Source organism: Ciconia boyciana, chromosome 12 (genome assembly GCF_034638445.1).
Source record: "Ciconia boyciana chromosome 12, ASM3463844v1, whole genome shotgun sequence".
In the NCBI taxonomy this organism is placed as follows: domain Eukaryota; kingdom Metazoa; phylum Chordata; class Aves; order Ciconiiformes; family Ciconiidae; genus Ciconia; species Ciconia boyciana.
This window is the reverse complement of record NC_132945.1, coordinates 8,695,852-8,713,464: the sequence shown is the minus strand read 5'-3', so window position 1 is coordinate 8,713,464 and position 17,613 is coordinate 8,695,852. Positions and strand designations below refer to the sequence as shown.

Sequence of the window (17,613 nt, the reverse complement as noted above, 5' to 3'; positions counted from 1 at the left end):
TTAGCTGACGGTCCCTGCATCCATCATTTGCAATACAGCCGCGTGTCCTGAGCAAGCAGAGACCAGGGGAACGAACTCTCCTCCCATGTGAAATGGGTGCTGGAGAGAGGATCTGGAGGGAAAAGCTCTGCAGATAAAAAAATTGGATGGGCTCCTACATCAGGATCAATGGGAGACTTGTCCTTCGCTTCAATGAGGTGCCATTATTTCAGGCAGCTCCCATCTGATTTTCCCCACGGGACTGAAGTTTGCTTTCCTTTTTTAAAAAACATCTCTCTTCTCCACTCACTGACTTAATTAGTGATTCCTGGGTTGTGCCAGACAAGCTTTCAATCTCTGCTGCAACGTCCTGCTCCAGCTCACACATCATTTCCCAGAGGGTAACAGTGGGAGATGAGATATCCTAACTGTGATTTTTTCATTTAGAATTAAATAAAAACTGGCCTAATTCTGAACACTCACTCATTAATTTTATTCTTCCCTCCTTTGCTTTTTTTGCTTGCAGGTGTGGGAGCAAGGATGTCTAACAAGGATTGTACACTTTGCAGCCACTTTGCAGACCACTCTTGATGGCTCATGGCGTTTAAGGCCAGGGCTGATCCTAAGCCATAACACCAGCACCGAGCACACAACAGGTCACTGTCTAGAGTAAGCCCTCAAGGCACATTAAGGAATTAAAGTTGTATTTTGTAAAAAAACAAGTTTATTGTCACACAATGGCCTCGGAAGCACAACAGGGTGAGCTGCTTGAATGGATATGTAACACTCCAGGGCAGTTAGCCAGGGGCATGCTTCATGTCATCACCACCCCACATCTGGTTAAAATCACATCGCAGAAAATGTTAAGGACACTCAAGACAAAGCTCAGTAGAGGCAGATGTCATCAGATGGATCATCCCCTCCCTCTTCCTTTCTCAATATCGCAGCAGAAGATGCATCTGGGGGGAAATGTACTATGCGAAATCAGCCATCACTATGGACAAAACCAGGGGACTGTTCCCTGTGGCCATGTAGTTTTTGTTGGTTTCCTCACTGCAACCGTGAGCATCCATTCCACCGCTGCCAGAAATGGCAGGACGAAACACAAATACATTGCCTGACCGAGGTCTCTAACAAAAAACTAATTCTGTGCTCAGACACTGGAACAACCTGGCAGCTCCCCAGGACAAAGGGGACCCAGGCAGCCATCTCTGGCCTCGTCCTCTGGCGACGTCCCCGCTCCCGCGCTGCTGGGGCTTGGGGGAACAATAGAAAAGCAAGATGCGCTGGGGAAGAGGGCAGAGCAGCTCTCAAACAACTCATGTGAAAGACTAGGCTTTACCCTTCTGGCCTCGTTCATCTTTCCATTAGCCCTCCTGCTTTAAGGACAGAAACGGTCCTTAATAAATAGCAGCAATTTCCCAAAGGCACAAGGATCTACACCGCATTATACTGCTGTCATTCAATCAGCCCTTGAAAGCAATTTGCTTACCGGTGGATTTGATTTCTCTGACGTAGTTGCTTGGGAACCAGCCTGTTTTTCCATTCAAGGTCCCTTCCCACCAGCCCCCTTCTTCAACGCGGGTGACATAAATAATGTCTCCTTTGTTAACGGAGAGTTCATCCTCATTGGTCTGCTTAAAATTGAACCTGGCCTTTACCACCAGCTGATGACTGCCATTCTCGGTCATCTCCTAAGGAAAGAAACATGGAAAAACATCAGTAAATAGTCCAAAAAAGCAGAAGCCACTAGGACAAGCTATTGTTCTTCTTTGTTGTGACAGCTGTTTTTTCAGTATTGCTCTTTATAACAGCAATAACGTCTTGCTTTTGTGTAAGCGCTCCTGCCAGAGGACCACAAAGTCCCTCCCAAGCATTAATTTAGTTTCACAGTGCAATGGAGGGCAGATAAGAATCACTCTTCTCATGTCACAGAGAGGAGCACCGCAGTCTGGAGAAGCCATGAGACTCTCTCCAGCCAGGGCAGCAAAGCCATGATGGAGATCGAGCGAGAACAAGCCTCCCTGGCGTGCTTGACCCAGAGGTACCACTCATACCCCTCTACCCCCAGCCATCAAACCCTCGAAGAGATGTTAAATAAACGATACCACAGGCTTGGACTGCCTCCTTAACACCCTCGCTGACTGTGAAGCTGTGCCGTTGGAGTCAGCCTGGGGACCTCCAGCTGCAGAGCTAAGAGATGATAGATGTGAACATGGTCCTTTTGACGGCTGATCTGGTGAGGCAAAAACAACATCTGAGTTTTACCCAACTGTCCACCATCCCTCTGCATCACAGCAAAGCAAAGACTAAAGCCTGTAAAGGAAACAAGAACAGGCACAATAGTTGAAGGAGCATCTATCAGAGCAGAATAGCAAGTGCACTGCATCTCCCGTGTGGGTACTCCTAGTCAACAGTGAGGATGGTTTTGCTGGGCTGGGTTAACCCTTCCATGATGGAAGAGGTTGAATTGCATCCCAATGCACTCCTAGGTTATGCCAGCTCTGCAGCCACACATCCGATCACAGTATGTTTTTGAAATCCCCCTTAAAAATGTAGAAAAATAGAATAACAGCCCAATGCTGCCCAACGGGGAATGTTTCTGGGATCTGAGTAAGCACTGTTGAAGGTGTTTCAAAGTTTAGCTCGCAAGTGAGTGCTCTTAGGTCACCTCTGCAGCTGCAGCGTGGGTTTCCCTGCTGAGTGGGGAAGAATGCTGAACAGCTGGTCAACACAATCGCTTCTCTATTTAGATAAGTCCTTCTGGGTTCATTATACAGCTGAAAGAGGCTAGGCACAATTTTGATTACTGTTTGTGGACTGTTGCCATTACCATGTGAGAGAGGGATTCAGACCGCGCTGCAGAAGGACAGGAGTGTCACCCCCAGGAGACTGGCAGCCCACGGAAAGGCTCAGACTGTTCCAGCAGCTCTTGGAGTTGCCTCCTTCACACGCTCGAAGCTCCTCGCTTTGCAAAGTAGTCTCTGGGCTTGTTCCTGACACCACCTGCCTGATGCTGGAAATAATCCTGCTGCTCTGGCACCTATCTATTTTTCACGATTAGTGATTTGTTTCTATATTAATACCGAAAAACTTGCCAGAGGGTAAAGAGTTTCCCGGTCACAACTGCCCTGTGCTGAGATTGAGTCAGTGGCCTCGTCACCAAGAGCAGTCCCAGCTCCTGCAGGACCTCGCAGCTCTCAGCCCCAGAATCCTGCTTGGATGCTGCGGAGCAGTAAAAACATGGGTTTCAAGCCACGCAGTAATTCCCAGTACTTCTCTGCTACTGTACCTCATATCACACCGTGGGACAACCCTCAGATCACCTCCTTTCTATGTGCCATGGTGCTCAAATGAAGCAATGGCAGACATTATCATTTCAGTAAACTGTGAAGTACTTTTGAGATTTGCCTTGTAGCTTCTTTTTGGATTTAAGAACATTTCTGTATCCCAGAGCTGCTGTTTTCCACCTGCAGTGTGGACCTAGCATGCCCATGGACCTCAAAAGGAGAACTGAGAAGAGCAGTCTGCAGTCTGCAGACATCACTGTGCTGGGTGTGCAAGTCCCCTGGATAACGTTTGGAGTTCTTCTTTGAAAACACTGCAAGAGGAGAGGGTGATCAAGCCACCAAGCATGCGCAGGAATCAGAAAACACAAACTCTAAGACGGCTGTGCCCCCATTCTCCTCCAGTCTGAATGTCAACATGGAAAAATAATTCTGAAGGGGAAGTTTGGTGGAAGTTACAGGAACTCAGCTGGGCTTTTATTCTCCCCAGAGGATTTTTGTTTCAATAGAAAAATACCTCATCCTTAGATTGGACCTGGAGCAACACAAACTGTGAGCTCTTGGAGAATGGACTTGCTTTGTCTTTCTCCAGTGCCTTGCACAACGGGGACCAGATCCGTGACTATGACTTCCAGGCGCCGCTGCCTTACAAACCCCCGACCATACCATACGCACGGCAACCAGTCCGCCCGGTCCATGCTCCAGCGATGGACAACATTCACGGTAAATCTCGTGTGCTGTCAGTGAGTCAGTTTTCTGTCTTGCCCTGCTCGTTACACAACTGCCTGACGACCACATGGTGAATTCCCAGCTCCCTGGTCTGCAACAACAGCAAAACCCCTCCACATGGAAAACCCACTTGGCAAACACGGAGTGTTTTTTTTTCTCTGAAGCATCCTGATATTTGAGCAGGAGCGGTTTCGGCTGCTCCCGGCGACTCACAGGCCAGGAGGGGTGGCTGGCTGCCAGCGTGAGATGTTCTTTCCCTGATTCCTTCTAAAAAGGGAGTGCGTAAACCGCGAGTCCAGACTTCTCCGCTTATTCAAGCCATCAGCAACAGTCCCACGGAAATGACTCGGTTACTGTAGATTTTATGCTTCTCCCTGCCCCTCCCAGTCTCCCAAAGCTTTTATAAATATCTGCAGCAACCTAGAAACAAATGTAAAACTGACTTTGACAGTTTGGCAAGGAAGTGTATCATTTATATTGCATCATGACAGCGTCCTATTTTATGCCTGGTCCAGCATGGAACACTGCTGCCATATGTTGCTTAAACTATGGTTAAAATAGCTGGGTTTTCTGCTCACATTCCTACACTATTTTTGGCAGATGAGCCTCGCCTGATCCAGCACAGCTGGTTTTCCTCCCTTGCCCTCTCTTTCAGATAAAAGCCTCAAGCTCTGTATTGCTGTTATCTGATGGACAGCTGCTGAACTCTGAGTTTATCCGCTACAAACAAAGCCTCTAGTTATTTGCATAACAAGATCCACGAAGACACAAGGATTTGGACTTCAAATGGATGCTGAGAAACACATTCCCACATTGCCTTAGCTGTCACCTACTTCCCTCTGCCTCCGACAAGAGCGTCGGGATGCAGCAGCTCTGCGGGTGTCGGGATGTGCAGGCATGCCGGAGCCCTGGCCATAGCAGGAACTGCAGTAGCCGGTACCAGGCTTGTCCTGATGTTCCATTCAGCCCTTGGCCTCTGGCGAGATGGACAAACCGGACCATCTGCAGTGGTGGTTTGTAGGACACAGGCTCTTGCTTCTCAGGAACTTGGCCAAGCCACCAAAAAGCAAATGTTTTAGACATGTATTTATTTTACCCTGTACTTTTCCCAAGGGTGCTCTCTGCCTGAGCAGCTAATTATATCTCGGGCATTGTGCTTTTTAACATTTAAACGGAGAAAGCATATGTTCAAACAGATGTTTGCCATGAAACCAAGAGGACTCCAGCTTCCCTATAGCCCCGTCGGTAACGTGTGATAGAAACTATTCGACAGCAAAGCCCCGACCCTCACCCAGTGACTGCACGGACTGAGCTGGGACACAGGTGGCTGCAAGAAGCGAGTTGGGGCTGTAAATAAGGGGACTGCTGTGACAACGACACTGCAGCCTCGCCGCCCCATCAGCACACACCCCATCACACCGCTCCGGTCCAGCAACAGGCAAGCACAGAGGCAGGAAAGTTTCTCACTCTTTTTGCTTTCAGAATAACGAAGCTAACGTCAACCATAATGACAGCGTTCGCAAAGGCTACTCCTGGTCTTGGTAACTTGCATTTTATATCCCACATCATATTGAACTGCAAGAGCTTTCTACACGGGGTCACCGGGCGCTGCCATTTAATGGAGCGGTAAGAGGCTGTCAGGAGATGTGCTGATCCTGAATTACCATCACTGACTTCTAGGGAGCGAGCTGGTGGCAGAACTGAGTGCTGGCTGCAGAAAGGCAGCCTAAGAACCTGAATTTCTTCAGAGTAGCATTATACCTGTATACGTATGTGTGTACACACATATATATTATTATTATACATTATATATTATTATATATATGTTGCTGTTTATATAATATATACATTATAATACAATACACAATAGTTTATACAGCGTATAAATATGGTATATATTTTTTAATATATGATTTTATAAAGCATTGCATCAGAACAGAACAGAGAAGAGGAAATAAGGAAGAGAGGGTCCAGTCCCAGCAATGAGGTTGTTTCATTGAACACCCGAGCAGCTTCTGTACTAGCAGAAGAGAACGCAAAAGTAAAAACTCAGTTGAAAGAGAAATGAAACAACTGAGAAAACCACCACAAACCAAATCGAGGCAAAACGCAGTAAGTCAACAGAAAAACCTTCCCATGAAAGGAAAATTGTGGGTTTGGGTTTTGAATTTTTCTCCTTTTAATCGCCTAAAATGTAATCTGCAACAGGGAAATCAAACTCTCCTCCTGGTGCTAGATTTTGGTGGGTGTGCAGGACTCTGTGCAAATCCGCTTGCATGACAGGGGCCATAAACACTTTCCATCCCGCAAATTCTTTCCAGCTCAGCACAGACCTGCCCCTCAGCCCCTCAGCAAAGAGACCCTGGTCCTCTCACCCCTCCCCAGAGCACCATAATCGTCCGTAATGCCATAATCATCCTCCCCGTTGAACTTCTCCTTTCACAGCCTGTGTGACTGAATATCAGTTTAAAGCAGCTCGTAGGGAACAGCTACATATTTGGGATGGAAGCAAGAGGAGCTGATTCGCTTTGCTTCAGCAGCCTGCTCCTGCACCCGGGGAGGGAGGACAAGCCATCAGCTTGATTCCCAAATCCGGGATCCTACTCCATGGACCCAGGGAGAGGAGAGAGAGAAACATCAATAAAATTGACTGAGCATCTGGCAACAATGTTTGTTTTGACATTCAGTAAAGATATTATGCAGATAGATCTGTTTTTCTCTTTGACTTTAAAACACGCTCTTTAAAATCTGACATTTGCATTTTGGGAGGTGCATGCTCATTTACATCGAGGCTCCTTTACAATGACCTAATTTGAGGTCCCTTAGTACTGTCAAAACTGAGCAGAGGTCCCTTAGTGGTAAAGCGATAATCAAGCTCTGCAAAATGCATACAGCAACTCTGAAATGCCACATCTAAACCCAGAGTTGGTAGAAGCATGAAATGCCGATTCCACCGTCCAGCATCAGGCATCGGTGCTGGCAGCACAATTTGCCAAGCCTCCAGAAATCATCATAAACGAGGAATTACAAAAAAAAAAAAAAAACAACAAACACCCCAGCATACACAAGACAGAATTTGAAAAGACAACAGAAAAAAACCTTTCTTACCTTCGGTAGCTTTATTTACAGCTGTTAATGTACTCAAGACCTTGGAGAACTGTTCTCCGGTGTACAAATCATGTGGATCAAACACCTGCAAAAGAGGAACTCGGTCAGTTGAGCCCGAAACATCTCACTCCGGCCATCTGAGCAGCCCACGTTTCTAGAGGGTGACAGTGAGGATTAAGTAGCCGGTATGTCCCCGCAGGGGTAGGGTGTTTATTCAGGGCTGACGAGTCCCATTTCCTCTATAGCGAGTGAATTCCTGGGGTGCCGGTGGCAGGCAGCGTGGGAAGGGCAGGGGGACCCACCAGCATTTGGAGCGTAACACTGGGGACAGGGAAGGAAGAAATCGGTGCTGTCTGCAGAGAAGGGACTCCTCAGAAAATCACGGAGAAGGTTATTGCTTGCCTTGAGGGAAGGAAAGATTTTGCTGCTATTTTTGCTATCAAAAGCTGAAGAGATTGAGGCTGTACATATATATGTATATATACACACACATATTTTCCACAGCAGAAGAAACAAACACACAGAATTTTCTGCTATTGCAATATGGCATATAGAATACATTTACTTTTTTTTTTTTACAGGAAGACAAAACCAGTTACTTCATGTGCAAAAATTCCACTCTAAAGAATTTTGTGTTGCTAAGCCTCAACGGCAAAACAGATATACATAGTCAGCAAGGGCTTATTTTCTATGACTGGTAACCTGGGCCTTGTACACCCAGCCCTTCAGAAATCACCACCAGCACAACGAGGGGCAATCTGAGTTTCCAAAACACTGCCATCCCCTCTAACACCTGAGAAATGCCCTCAAGTTCATACAGACTGTACAAATCCTACCATTAATGAAGCACAGATAAGAGATACAAGAAGCCCCCGTTATTGGTACCACCAAGGCACCATCTGCTAATCCCCAAATACACGTTGTCTTGCAGATGGAGACCACAGATCTGCAAATCCAATGAACAGGAAAGATGATTTTAAAGCTCTCCTGGCAGACACCATCTACTTACAAACGCTTCCAACGCACTGAAGAGTGTATCCTGCTAAACAAGTACAATGAGCCTTAATTACCTTCAGGGTAGTACTGCCCTTTAAGATGGCCCTTTCTTGCTTTCCATATATAGCTCCTTGAGTATGCTTGGCATATTTCAAATAGGAAGGGGACTGGCCTCTTCCGCAGCCCTGGATGCTCGCGGCATCTCTTCCCCTTGACAGACAAATCAGTGCAGCAACAAAGTCCAACACAGTCAGTACAAAGGCTGCTCTTTGTTAAGAATATATTTAAAAACTGACTCAGCCACTCAATACTGGGAGAAAGGCTTTACCCTAAAGAAATGTAATCCATGCTTAGAGGGGGAACAGCCGTCATTACAAATATTAAAATCAGTAGCTCCACAGCTCCGATCGCATCTACCGCTCTGCACATTTCAGGGACATCCCCACCCACCTTGGGCTGCTTCCGAGCTGATTTATCGCCCACGCTCGCTTGGGTTTGCTCCTTTGGACCACGCAGACCCCTTCCCCTCTGCCAGCTGGTGCGTGAACTAGTTTTCCTGCCTTGCAATTGCAGCCAGTGCTATCTGAGCATCGCCTCCAGCCCTAAGCAGCGACATCAGTGTCTCCGTGGAAAGGGAGGTGGTAACGGAGAGCCCAGGCGTGCGCTGACCCTGTTGGCAGTCACTGGAGGATGCAACATTACAGTAACAAGCCTTCACCCTCCTGCCAAGCAGAAGAGGAAAGTAAACAGCGAGGCTGGGATGTCTGCGTGCATCTCTCTGGTGTGTCATTTTCTCAGTCATACCCTTTTCTTCCACTTCAGTGAGTCCAGAAAAACAAGTCCTGCCTTGAATGAATGGCATCTCTTTTTTTATTTTTTAAAGGACCAAAGTAGTAAAATACATCCCTGATCCTTCAATGCACAGAATAATGCTGTAAGCTCAGAGTCATCAGACTGACAAAGTCCAGAGGGAAATGGTGGTGGGAGGGTTATGCAAAAAATTCTAGCACAAAAGCAAGCAATAACTTTTAGGACTTTTCTTCATGGAGAAATTGTCTGGAATAGCTACTGTGGAACCATAGCTATGTGGAAAACTCTTCTGGATCAGCTACTGTAATGTAAATATACTCTACAGCTTGTTCCAGAATAAATTCACCATACAGAAAAGTCCTCATTTATGAGCTAAAAATTACTTTTTCCAGCACAATCCACCCATAATTCCATTCCTAACTAAAAGACAAGCTGTAAGGCCAGAAGAAAAATAGAGGGGGGAACGACTTTTTCACTCTCAGCTCATGGAAGATCTGGTGGACATAAGTAAAACCCTGCTTAAATCTACGGCTGTCATCTGCGGATCTCCATTAAAATGCTTTTCCAACTTTCAGAATGACAGACTGCAGCTCCCCTTGGTGAAACACTCCGGCTGCTGTCAGGCATCACACCGGGAGAGAGAAAACCTGCACTGCTGCACTGCCAGTCCTCCTCCGAAAGACAGCGAGAAGGTGAGGAGGGGCCCGTGCTCACAGGGCAGGGACCAGAAGAGCACCCAGCTTGTCGGGAAGGACGAAAAATCAAACCCAGGTGCGTCTAGCAAGTCATCAGCACCCAAAATCCCAGTACCGGGATGGGAGCTGCAGAAAAGTTAGGGGAAGTCGGGTTGTGTTTCGAGCCCGAGCTGTTTTATCCGCACAAACTACTTCCACAGTTAGACAAAACCCCGGCAAACCTCAAGCTGGGCGCAATGCCCAACGCTCGGCGCGACCGCGACCCTTCATCCAAACCCGAGGATGAGGGCTGGAGCCAGACCGTCCCACGCCCGCCCCGACTGCCCGCGACGCCGGCGTTTCGGGCGCTGCTAACCCCGGCTGCTGCCCTCCAGCCGTGCCTCTGCCGCCAGCGGGAGCGGCGCCGCGGCCGGGCTCCGCCGGCTCTGCGAAAGCCGGCGAGCCGGAGACAGGCCGGCGGCCGGGAGCGTCCCTCCGGCCGCAGCGCCAGCCCTCCCCGCCGGCGCCCGGAGCGCAGCCCGCCGCGCCGGCTCTCGGACCCCTCAGCCTCCGTGCCGCGGCGCTTTCACAGCCCCCAGCCAGCCCCAAAATCAGGTTTGCCTTCTGGGCTGCAACGGGCCGCGCTCCGCCTCTGGCGAGCTCAGCGGGGACGCCCGTGGGAGCTGCCCGGTGGGGGTAACTCCCCCGAGGACCGGCTGGGGACGCCCGCGGGGACCACCCGGCGATCCCGGCGGGGCTGCCGGAGGACGGGGACGCCGGCGAGGCCGGGCCAGGCACAGCGGCGGGGACACGGCGGGGCCCGCCCGGTGCCGGTGCCCGCGGCGCGCTCGGTACTCACGGCGGCGGGCGGGCGGGCGCGCAGCCCCGGGGCATGGCGGCGGCGGCGGCGGGCGGTGCTGCGGGCCGCGGGGCGGCCGCTGCGGCTCTGACCCGGAGCCGGATCGCGGCGCGGGGAAGGGAAGGGAAGGGGAAGGGGAAGGGGAAGTGACAGGCGGCGCCGCCGCCCCGCTCCGCCCCGCCGCTCGCTGCGGGACGCGGGCGGGCGGTGCGGCCGCAGCTCCCTCCGCCGGCCGCGGGCGGGAGGCCTGGGGCGGCCAGGGGGGGAGAGGGGGGAAAGCGGGCGGCAAAGGGGAAAGGGAGATGGGGAAGGGAAGACGGGGAGGGAAAGGGAAAAAGTAAATCAGGGAAGGGAAGGGGAGAGAAAGGGGAGGGAAAAGGGAAAAAGAAAAAGTAAATCAGGAAGGAGGGGTAAGAGGAAAGGAGAAAGGGAAAGGGAAAAAAGAAAGGGAAAGGGAAAAAAGAAAGGGAAAGGGAAAAAAGAAAGGGAAAGGGAAAAAAGAAAGGGAAAGGGAAAAAAGAAAGGGAAAGGGAAAAAAGAAAGGGAAAGGGAAAAAAGAAAGGGAAAGGGAAAAAAGAAAGGGAAAGGGAAAAAAGAAAGGGAAAGGGAAAGGGAAAAAAGAAAGGGAAAGGGAAAAAAGAAAGGGAAAGGGAAAAAAGAAAGGGAAAGGGAAAGGGAAAAAAAGAAAGGAAAAGGGAAAGGGAAATAAGAAAGGGAAAGGGAAAAAAAGAAAGGGAAAGGAAAGGAAAATCCAGGCTATTGAAAATGGTAGTTACAGCGGTTTTGCACCACTAAGGAGGGAAATGCTGCAGAAAGGCCTGTAGATGAGGCACAGTTCAGTGGAGGCAGTGAATTCTCAGAGACAGCAAGTCCTCGGCGTGGCGAGCACGGTGCCTCTGCTGTGTGTGCCCATCTGTTTGGGGAACACTCTCCTGCGGGGAGCATGAAAATCCCCTGACACTTCAGTGCAACAGCAGGCTGCAGCGTGGAAAGGGAACGAAGCACTGTACTGACATCCAGGCTGAAGCCCAGCTGTAGGTCCCAACCCCATGCAAGGACACGGGTGTCAGAGACACCCCCACCACCTGCGAGCCAGAGGTCTCTGGGACGCTGCGTCCCTCTGAATTCAGACACAGCCATTCCCCAGTGCTTGCACTGGTCGGTGCTGGGCTGGAGCTTTTGCTTTTGACATTACCCAGCTAGGAAACCAGGAGGGAAGCCAAAGCAGAGCAGGCTTTGGGAGCATATGGATGGGGAGCCAAGGGGGTGATGATTTTTCATCTGCTTTCCCAAGACCTCCATCCAAGTACAAACAGGTTGGTGAAGGTTGCAAGCAGCTCCAGCTGCAGAAATAGCTTCAGTTCTGCCCACGATGGCAACAACACGCTGCATGCTCTATGATCGTTCTGGCCAGTCGGGTTCAATCCAGCTATTGATTTATCTTGCAGATACCATTCTTAGTTCACAAAATTCAGCCCCTTGCCAGAAGTTTTGTGGTCGTATTAGCAATAAAATGCTTCTGGTGAATGAAGGTCTTATGCTTCTTCAGCAGTAAATGATACTCAGCTATTGAGCTGCTGTTACTACCTGCACAGTGGTGTCAACACCAAAAGCAAAGACTAACAGTTCCCATTTGTGCCCTCAAGAACAAGCTAGGCCGGGAGCTTTCTGCCTGATTTTTCTCTTTACTCATGATCTTTTCCCTGTATATTCTAAACTAGACTCCACCTGGCCACCAGGCCTGAGCCTCTTGCCTTCTGCTTTCCACCTCAACCCGCTTGTATCCAGCTGTCACTGCCTTAGCAGTACTCACTCACTGGACCAGATCTTGGGTCATATGCACAGCTCAGAGGTTGAAGCTACAGTGTAAATGAAGCACAGCCAGGTCATCTGCACTGTTCCTCAGTCCAAACCACCAAAGAATCCCCTAAGGACAATTAAGCTACAAAGAGGTGCCCACGTCCTCTGCCCAGTCCTCTGTCTCAGCAGAACTGGGCTGATAGACATTCCCATTACTTGGATCAAATTCTAGCACTGAAAAGCAGTTAGGAAATTTTAGACACAGTCTCATTGTTTCACCTAATTACAGCACTTGTCTAGTTAGAAGGTGTTGATTCCCCTGCTTGCCTTCTTTTTTAGGACTAACACATTTGAAGCAGCAAATCTTTGCAGGCTTCAGTCCTGGCCTGAAGCTAAGGAAGACTTTGGTTATTTATACCCTGCAATGAGATGGACTCTTCCAGCTCACACCACCAGCCTGTAGAGCTGCTGCAACTTAACGGAGCCACCTCAAAGCAGGAAGGTCATGGAGTGTCCTTCTCCCTCCCTTCCACTAGGTCCAAATCTTTCACTGTTCCTGTAAAATGGGAGAAGGTGCTGTTTGCCTTGCTGTGCCTTTTCTCCACTTCCTAAGATTGAGTTACCAGGACAACAAAGAGGAAGGGTAGGAGGGAAGTGCATATGTGTAGTTCTGCAGGAGTAACCTCTTCACATGCCCTCCCACTGGAAGAGACTGGCAAGCAGTATCCGTCCAGTGGAAGGTGGGACTTGGGTTTCAACCGAATGCTGTTGGAAACCCTACCTTCCACACTGATCACCTTCCCTGCACGCTAACAACGCTCAGTGAAGGGATGTATTCAGCTCCAAATGGCAGCTGTACAAATTTCTACGACAAAAACAAATTTAAGGCATAGTATGAGGGTAGCCGCTGCTTTGGCAAAGTACAATGAAGCCATGGGATGCTATGATGGGATGCTAATGTCACGTATGAAGTTTTTCATGCTTGAGATTCCCCAGGATGAGGCCCTTTTGTACAGGTCAGTATCCAGAGTAGAAGCTGTGAGCTCTGAATTTCCTCAGAACATCCTCTTCTGCTCACGTCTGCAACAGGAACAGAATCTCTGACCTTAACATGAACTTGTCAGTCTCAAGACAGGAGAAGTGGCTCAGATCCAGTCCCAGGCTACTTCTTCATAGCTAAGAACAAGAGTTCTCTATGGCATTTGGAGAAGGGCAGAATTTGACAGAACCATTAGGGTTTTGTTGTCAAATCCAAAATCTGTGTAAGCAGCAGGATGGCAGTCAGGGAATTCAAACCTATTAAGCCAAGAGCTTTCCTGATGTTACTCCTTTCTCAAGCTAGGTTACTGGAGCAAAACAGATTTTCTATCCTATGCCCATCTTCCTTAGACACACCACCAGATCACTGCAACTTCCTTGCTGACGGATCTTGGAACCAGAAGGTTCCCTGCCTGTTCTGATGCCCCAAACATGCTTTCAGAGTAAATGTGCTGCAGAGAAACCCCCTCTGAAGGGCAGTGGCCCTTCCCAAGGCAAACTAAGCATCAGACATGAGGGAGGACCATCTATAGGTGTGCTTCTTAGAGCCTCTTTGCCAAGAGGGTCCAAACAGGGCAGGATTTAGAAGGAACAGATGGCAGAAGGTTTTCATGTCTCCTCTGGCTTTGCCTTCAGAGCACTCAGAAAAGCTGGCAATACAGGAGGAGAAGAGCCAGAGGGAAGCATCAGCACTCTGACTTGTGCCATGTCTTGCCCACCATCTCAGCTGTCCTACCTCGAGCATTCCTCTGCCTGAGGCTACAGAGAGGAGCCAGGAAGAAGCAAAATTCCTGTCTTCACTTGGCATTCTAATATGACTTAATATTTTGGCAAAAAATAAGAAGAAATCATTTGCATTTTGCTGCAAAATTTAAACTTGAGCTTGAGAGATTTGAGCTTTTATTCAGCTTTTGAGGTCTCCTTTCACAGCAACCAAGACAGGGGCAACCACACGAGCACTAGGGAAGTTACTGAAGGGTCAGAATGTTTCAAAGACTAAGGGAGTTATAAATCAGAAGAAAAAAATCAGAAACCTTTTCTTAAATTAAAACCAAGGCAGAAAAGGCACAGGGAGGATCAGAGCAACACCCAGAGCTGGACACAAAATGTTGCTAGCTCCTAGTATCTGAAAACTGTGGAATGTGACTGCAATATTGCAGAACAGGCTTTCAAAACTATGAGAAGTTAAAGCACATTTGAGGACTGTTCCCTTGTCCTATCTTTTAGCTGTTTAATACTCCTATTTTTTAATATTTTCCACCACAACCATTATGATTAGTTTTCAAATAGAAAAATGAACTCTGAAAAAATGGAGGAAATCACATGGTCAGTACCAGAAGACTGGCAACAACTGATTCTGATGTGATAGGCCTTCAGTGATTCTATATATATCTGGTCTTAAAACTGGGCTGCTGCAGCAGGCTCTGAGAAATACATTACTGGGAAACAACAGGCTAGTGAAGCAGTTCTGGAATGAGCAAACATTCATGCTGGTTAGCTGAAAAGCTCTAAAGAGAAGAAAGGCTCTTTGCTTGTTTAGACCTTCAAAGGAAAAGCATAGGAACAGAGCTACCATGGGTTGGACTTTTCTCACTGTGGTGCATGAATATTCTGTGTAATGCCCAAGCATGCTGTCCCTGCTTCTGGCAGAATTTGTCTTCAGAATATATCTTTTTCCACAATGTTGAGCATATTTCAAGTGAGACAGTGACAGCTCTTAGTTACAGTTTTCTTTTTTACTGTAGGAATTTAAGTGTGATACAAAAGCCTTTAAATTTTAAATCCACATGCACTTCGTAAAAAAATTGATGGCAAAATTAGCTGAACTCTTAAGTGATTCATTTAGACTCTGATCTTGCAAATATGAGCTATGCTTAAGCATAGGAATCAGCATATAGACAGGATCAGGAATAGCCACTGAAGGTGTCTTTTGTCTTCATTAGGGTTACTTTCATGTGTAAGGATCTATTTAATGTTACGTGTTTGGCAGAATCTCATACAACAGTTGCAAGGGGATGAAAAATACTGCAATATTAAGAATATTTCACCTTCATATTAAAGCAAGGCTAAAACCTGCAACCCCTTCTCTCTAATAATGAAAAAAATGTAAACAGGTCCACACTGCTTACCTCTGTTTAGACAGACCTCTCATTATTGCTGCACGTATTTCTACCTGACCATTTAGGTTTGTCTCAAATGACGAGAAGGAATCTGTTAAGCTCACAGTCAATACACTCTGCTTCCAAATTCTCCAGATAGAATATTAAATTACCCATGCTCTTATTTATGTTATAATACAAAAGATGAGGAACGACTACCGATTTCGTCCCTCTGGTATCCAGCTTCCTTTCAGAAGGCTGATTAAACAAGCATGTTACAACAATAAAATAAAGGATCCAAGTTGCCTTACCTCCACTTTAAGGAGCGCACAGCCTTTCAAGAACTCTTGAATATTACTGATGCAATCAGCTTCATTTTTAGGCTCCAGGCAATACTGAAGAAAGAAAATCCCCTGAGATTATTGCATTACCTTCCATATAGCCTCTGTTCAGAAGGCCTGCAAGAATATTGACATGTGCGTTTTATACTGAATTAGGGAAGCTTCTTAAGGGGGCGGATGGGGGTGGCAGGCAAGCTGTCGAAGCAGGAAGAAAGAGCCACTGGAGGAAGTGATGCATACATCGAAATGGTCGGCATCTTGTTTTGAATGTCAACATATGACAGTGCCCTAAGTGACAGTGGGAAACTGATGACCTTTAAGAACACACTGCCCCCAACCATCACATAAGCAAAAGATAAGGAGCTAGCAAAACTGATTTTTGCATAATAAATAAAGGCTCCCGTTTTACCGGGTGGAGAACCTGGGTTTTTTTTAATTAAACAGCTTCTCTTCTGTGTTGCCATTTCCTATCTCTCATTGGACTCCTTCCCTTTTTTTCTCCTGCAGCTACTTATCACACTCTTGGACTGTCTGAATATATGCCTTGTAAAACTGTAATAGGAGGTACCCACATGGCTTAAATGGCTTCAGTACCAATGGATTTGCTGGCCTTGGGACAGTTCAAAATGGCATGGATGCAAGGTTTATTATTTATTCCTAACCTAATCTGCTTCTCTAGTGTATTTCCTGACTAAGAAAGTATTTTACAGTAAGAGTTCTGAAAGAGTGAATATATTTACAGTTGTAATTAATATTCATGTAAATACAAACTGCATATCCTTCTATTCAAAACCAAGATATTTTGATCTCTGGTAGGCCCAGTATTTCCTGCCACTGAATGAACACACGTTAACTCGGCCAACTGCAACCTTTCGGGGGTTTTTTCTGGATGTAGAGACAAAATCAAAGAACTAAAGCTACAATCGTACTTTGCCCTCAACTAGATACAACTAGTAACTGAAATGTAAAACATTCATCTCTCTGATGTTCCTTGCTCATCGTACTTACCAAAGAAAACCATATCTTCAAATGACCAGGACAGTATTTTACTGAGCGGTGCTCTGTTTCAGGCTAGCAAAACACATCTTAAAAGAGTTACCTTTTCTGCAGATCCCGGAAGAAGTCGATTAATGAGTTTACAAAGCACAGTTCCATCTTTCAGAGAAGTTTTCAGGAACTCTTCTGGATCATCTACTATTTTCTTAGGGGAATTTAAAACTCCTAATGAAATAAGCCACGTTACAATTTGTTCTTCTGGATTCATGGCGGGGAGTTCTGCCACCAGCGCAGTTCTCCTGTGCAGCAGCTTGCTGGAACCCACATCCGTGATTACATCTTCCTGCCTCTGCTGCTGCTTGCAGAGCTCAAGTGTGAAACTACTTTTTTTTTTGCTCAACGCAGAAACTCACCAAATCTTAAGAAACAGAAGTACCGTTACTCTAAGGTAAGAAACTTTTTTTTTTTTAAATAAAATAATTTCTAGTGCTCTGTTATTTTAAAGACAGACAGTGCAAGCAGATCTTTAGCTACACATTTTCAACATTATTGAAGATAGTAGTATTTTATGTGGATAATTTTTCCACCAAAAAGATCTTTCCTAGTGCCTTCCTCCTTGTGGCAGCTGGCATCCCATCATCTGGTAAACTCGGTCTTAACTTATAGCTATTGCCCAAAAAAGTAGATGTAAATTTGTCTTTAGTACTGTAAATAATGAGGTATTTGCAGCATTAAAATTGAACTTAACACTAAAGATGACTGGGGGGAAACATCACACTAACTTTAAACAAACATTTTTTTAACTTTATGTGGCGAACCTAGTTACTAGAACTGCCTTTTACAGTAATTTTCTATTTTCAAGGTCTGATTTTTGAAAATAAATTCTGATTATGCACT

At 47.0% G+C, this 17,613-nt stretch overlaps 1 protein-coding gene across 2 annotated transcripts in view; it reads right to left on the bottom strand.

The window, feature by feature from the left end:
• The window catches only part of ARHGEF6 (Rac/Cdc42 guanine nucleotide exchange factor 6), a 35,348-nt gene extending 24,752 nt beyond the window's left edge, over positions 1-10,596 (bottom strand). The window contains exons 1-4 of one of the 2 annotated variants that reach the window (XM_072876817.1): positions 10,443-10,596; positions 7,104-7,188; positions 2,088-2,215; positions 1,472-1,673 (exon numbers count right to left, since the gene is read on the bottom strand). In XM_072876817.1, coding sequence (XP_072732918.1) covers positions 1,472-1,670 — 199 coding nt within the window. In that variant the 5' untranslated portion in view covers positions 1,671-1,673; positions 2,088-2,215; positions 7,104-7,188; positions 10,443-10,596. Of the gene's footprint in view, positions 1-1,471; positions 1,674-2,087; positions 2,216-7,103; positions 7,189-10,442 lie in introns of those variants that run through there. The other variant, XM_072876815.1, reaches the window with a different exon arrangement.
• Positions 10,597-17,613: the final 7,017 nt, after the last annotated feature.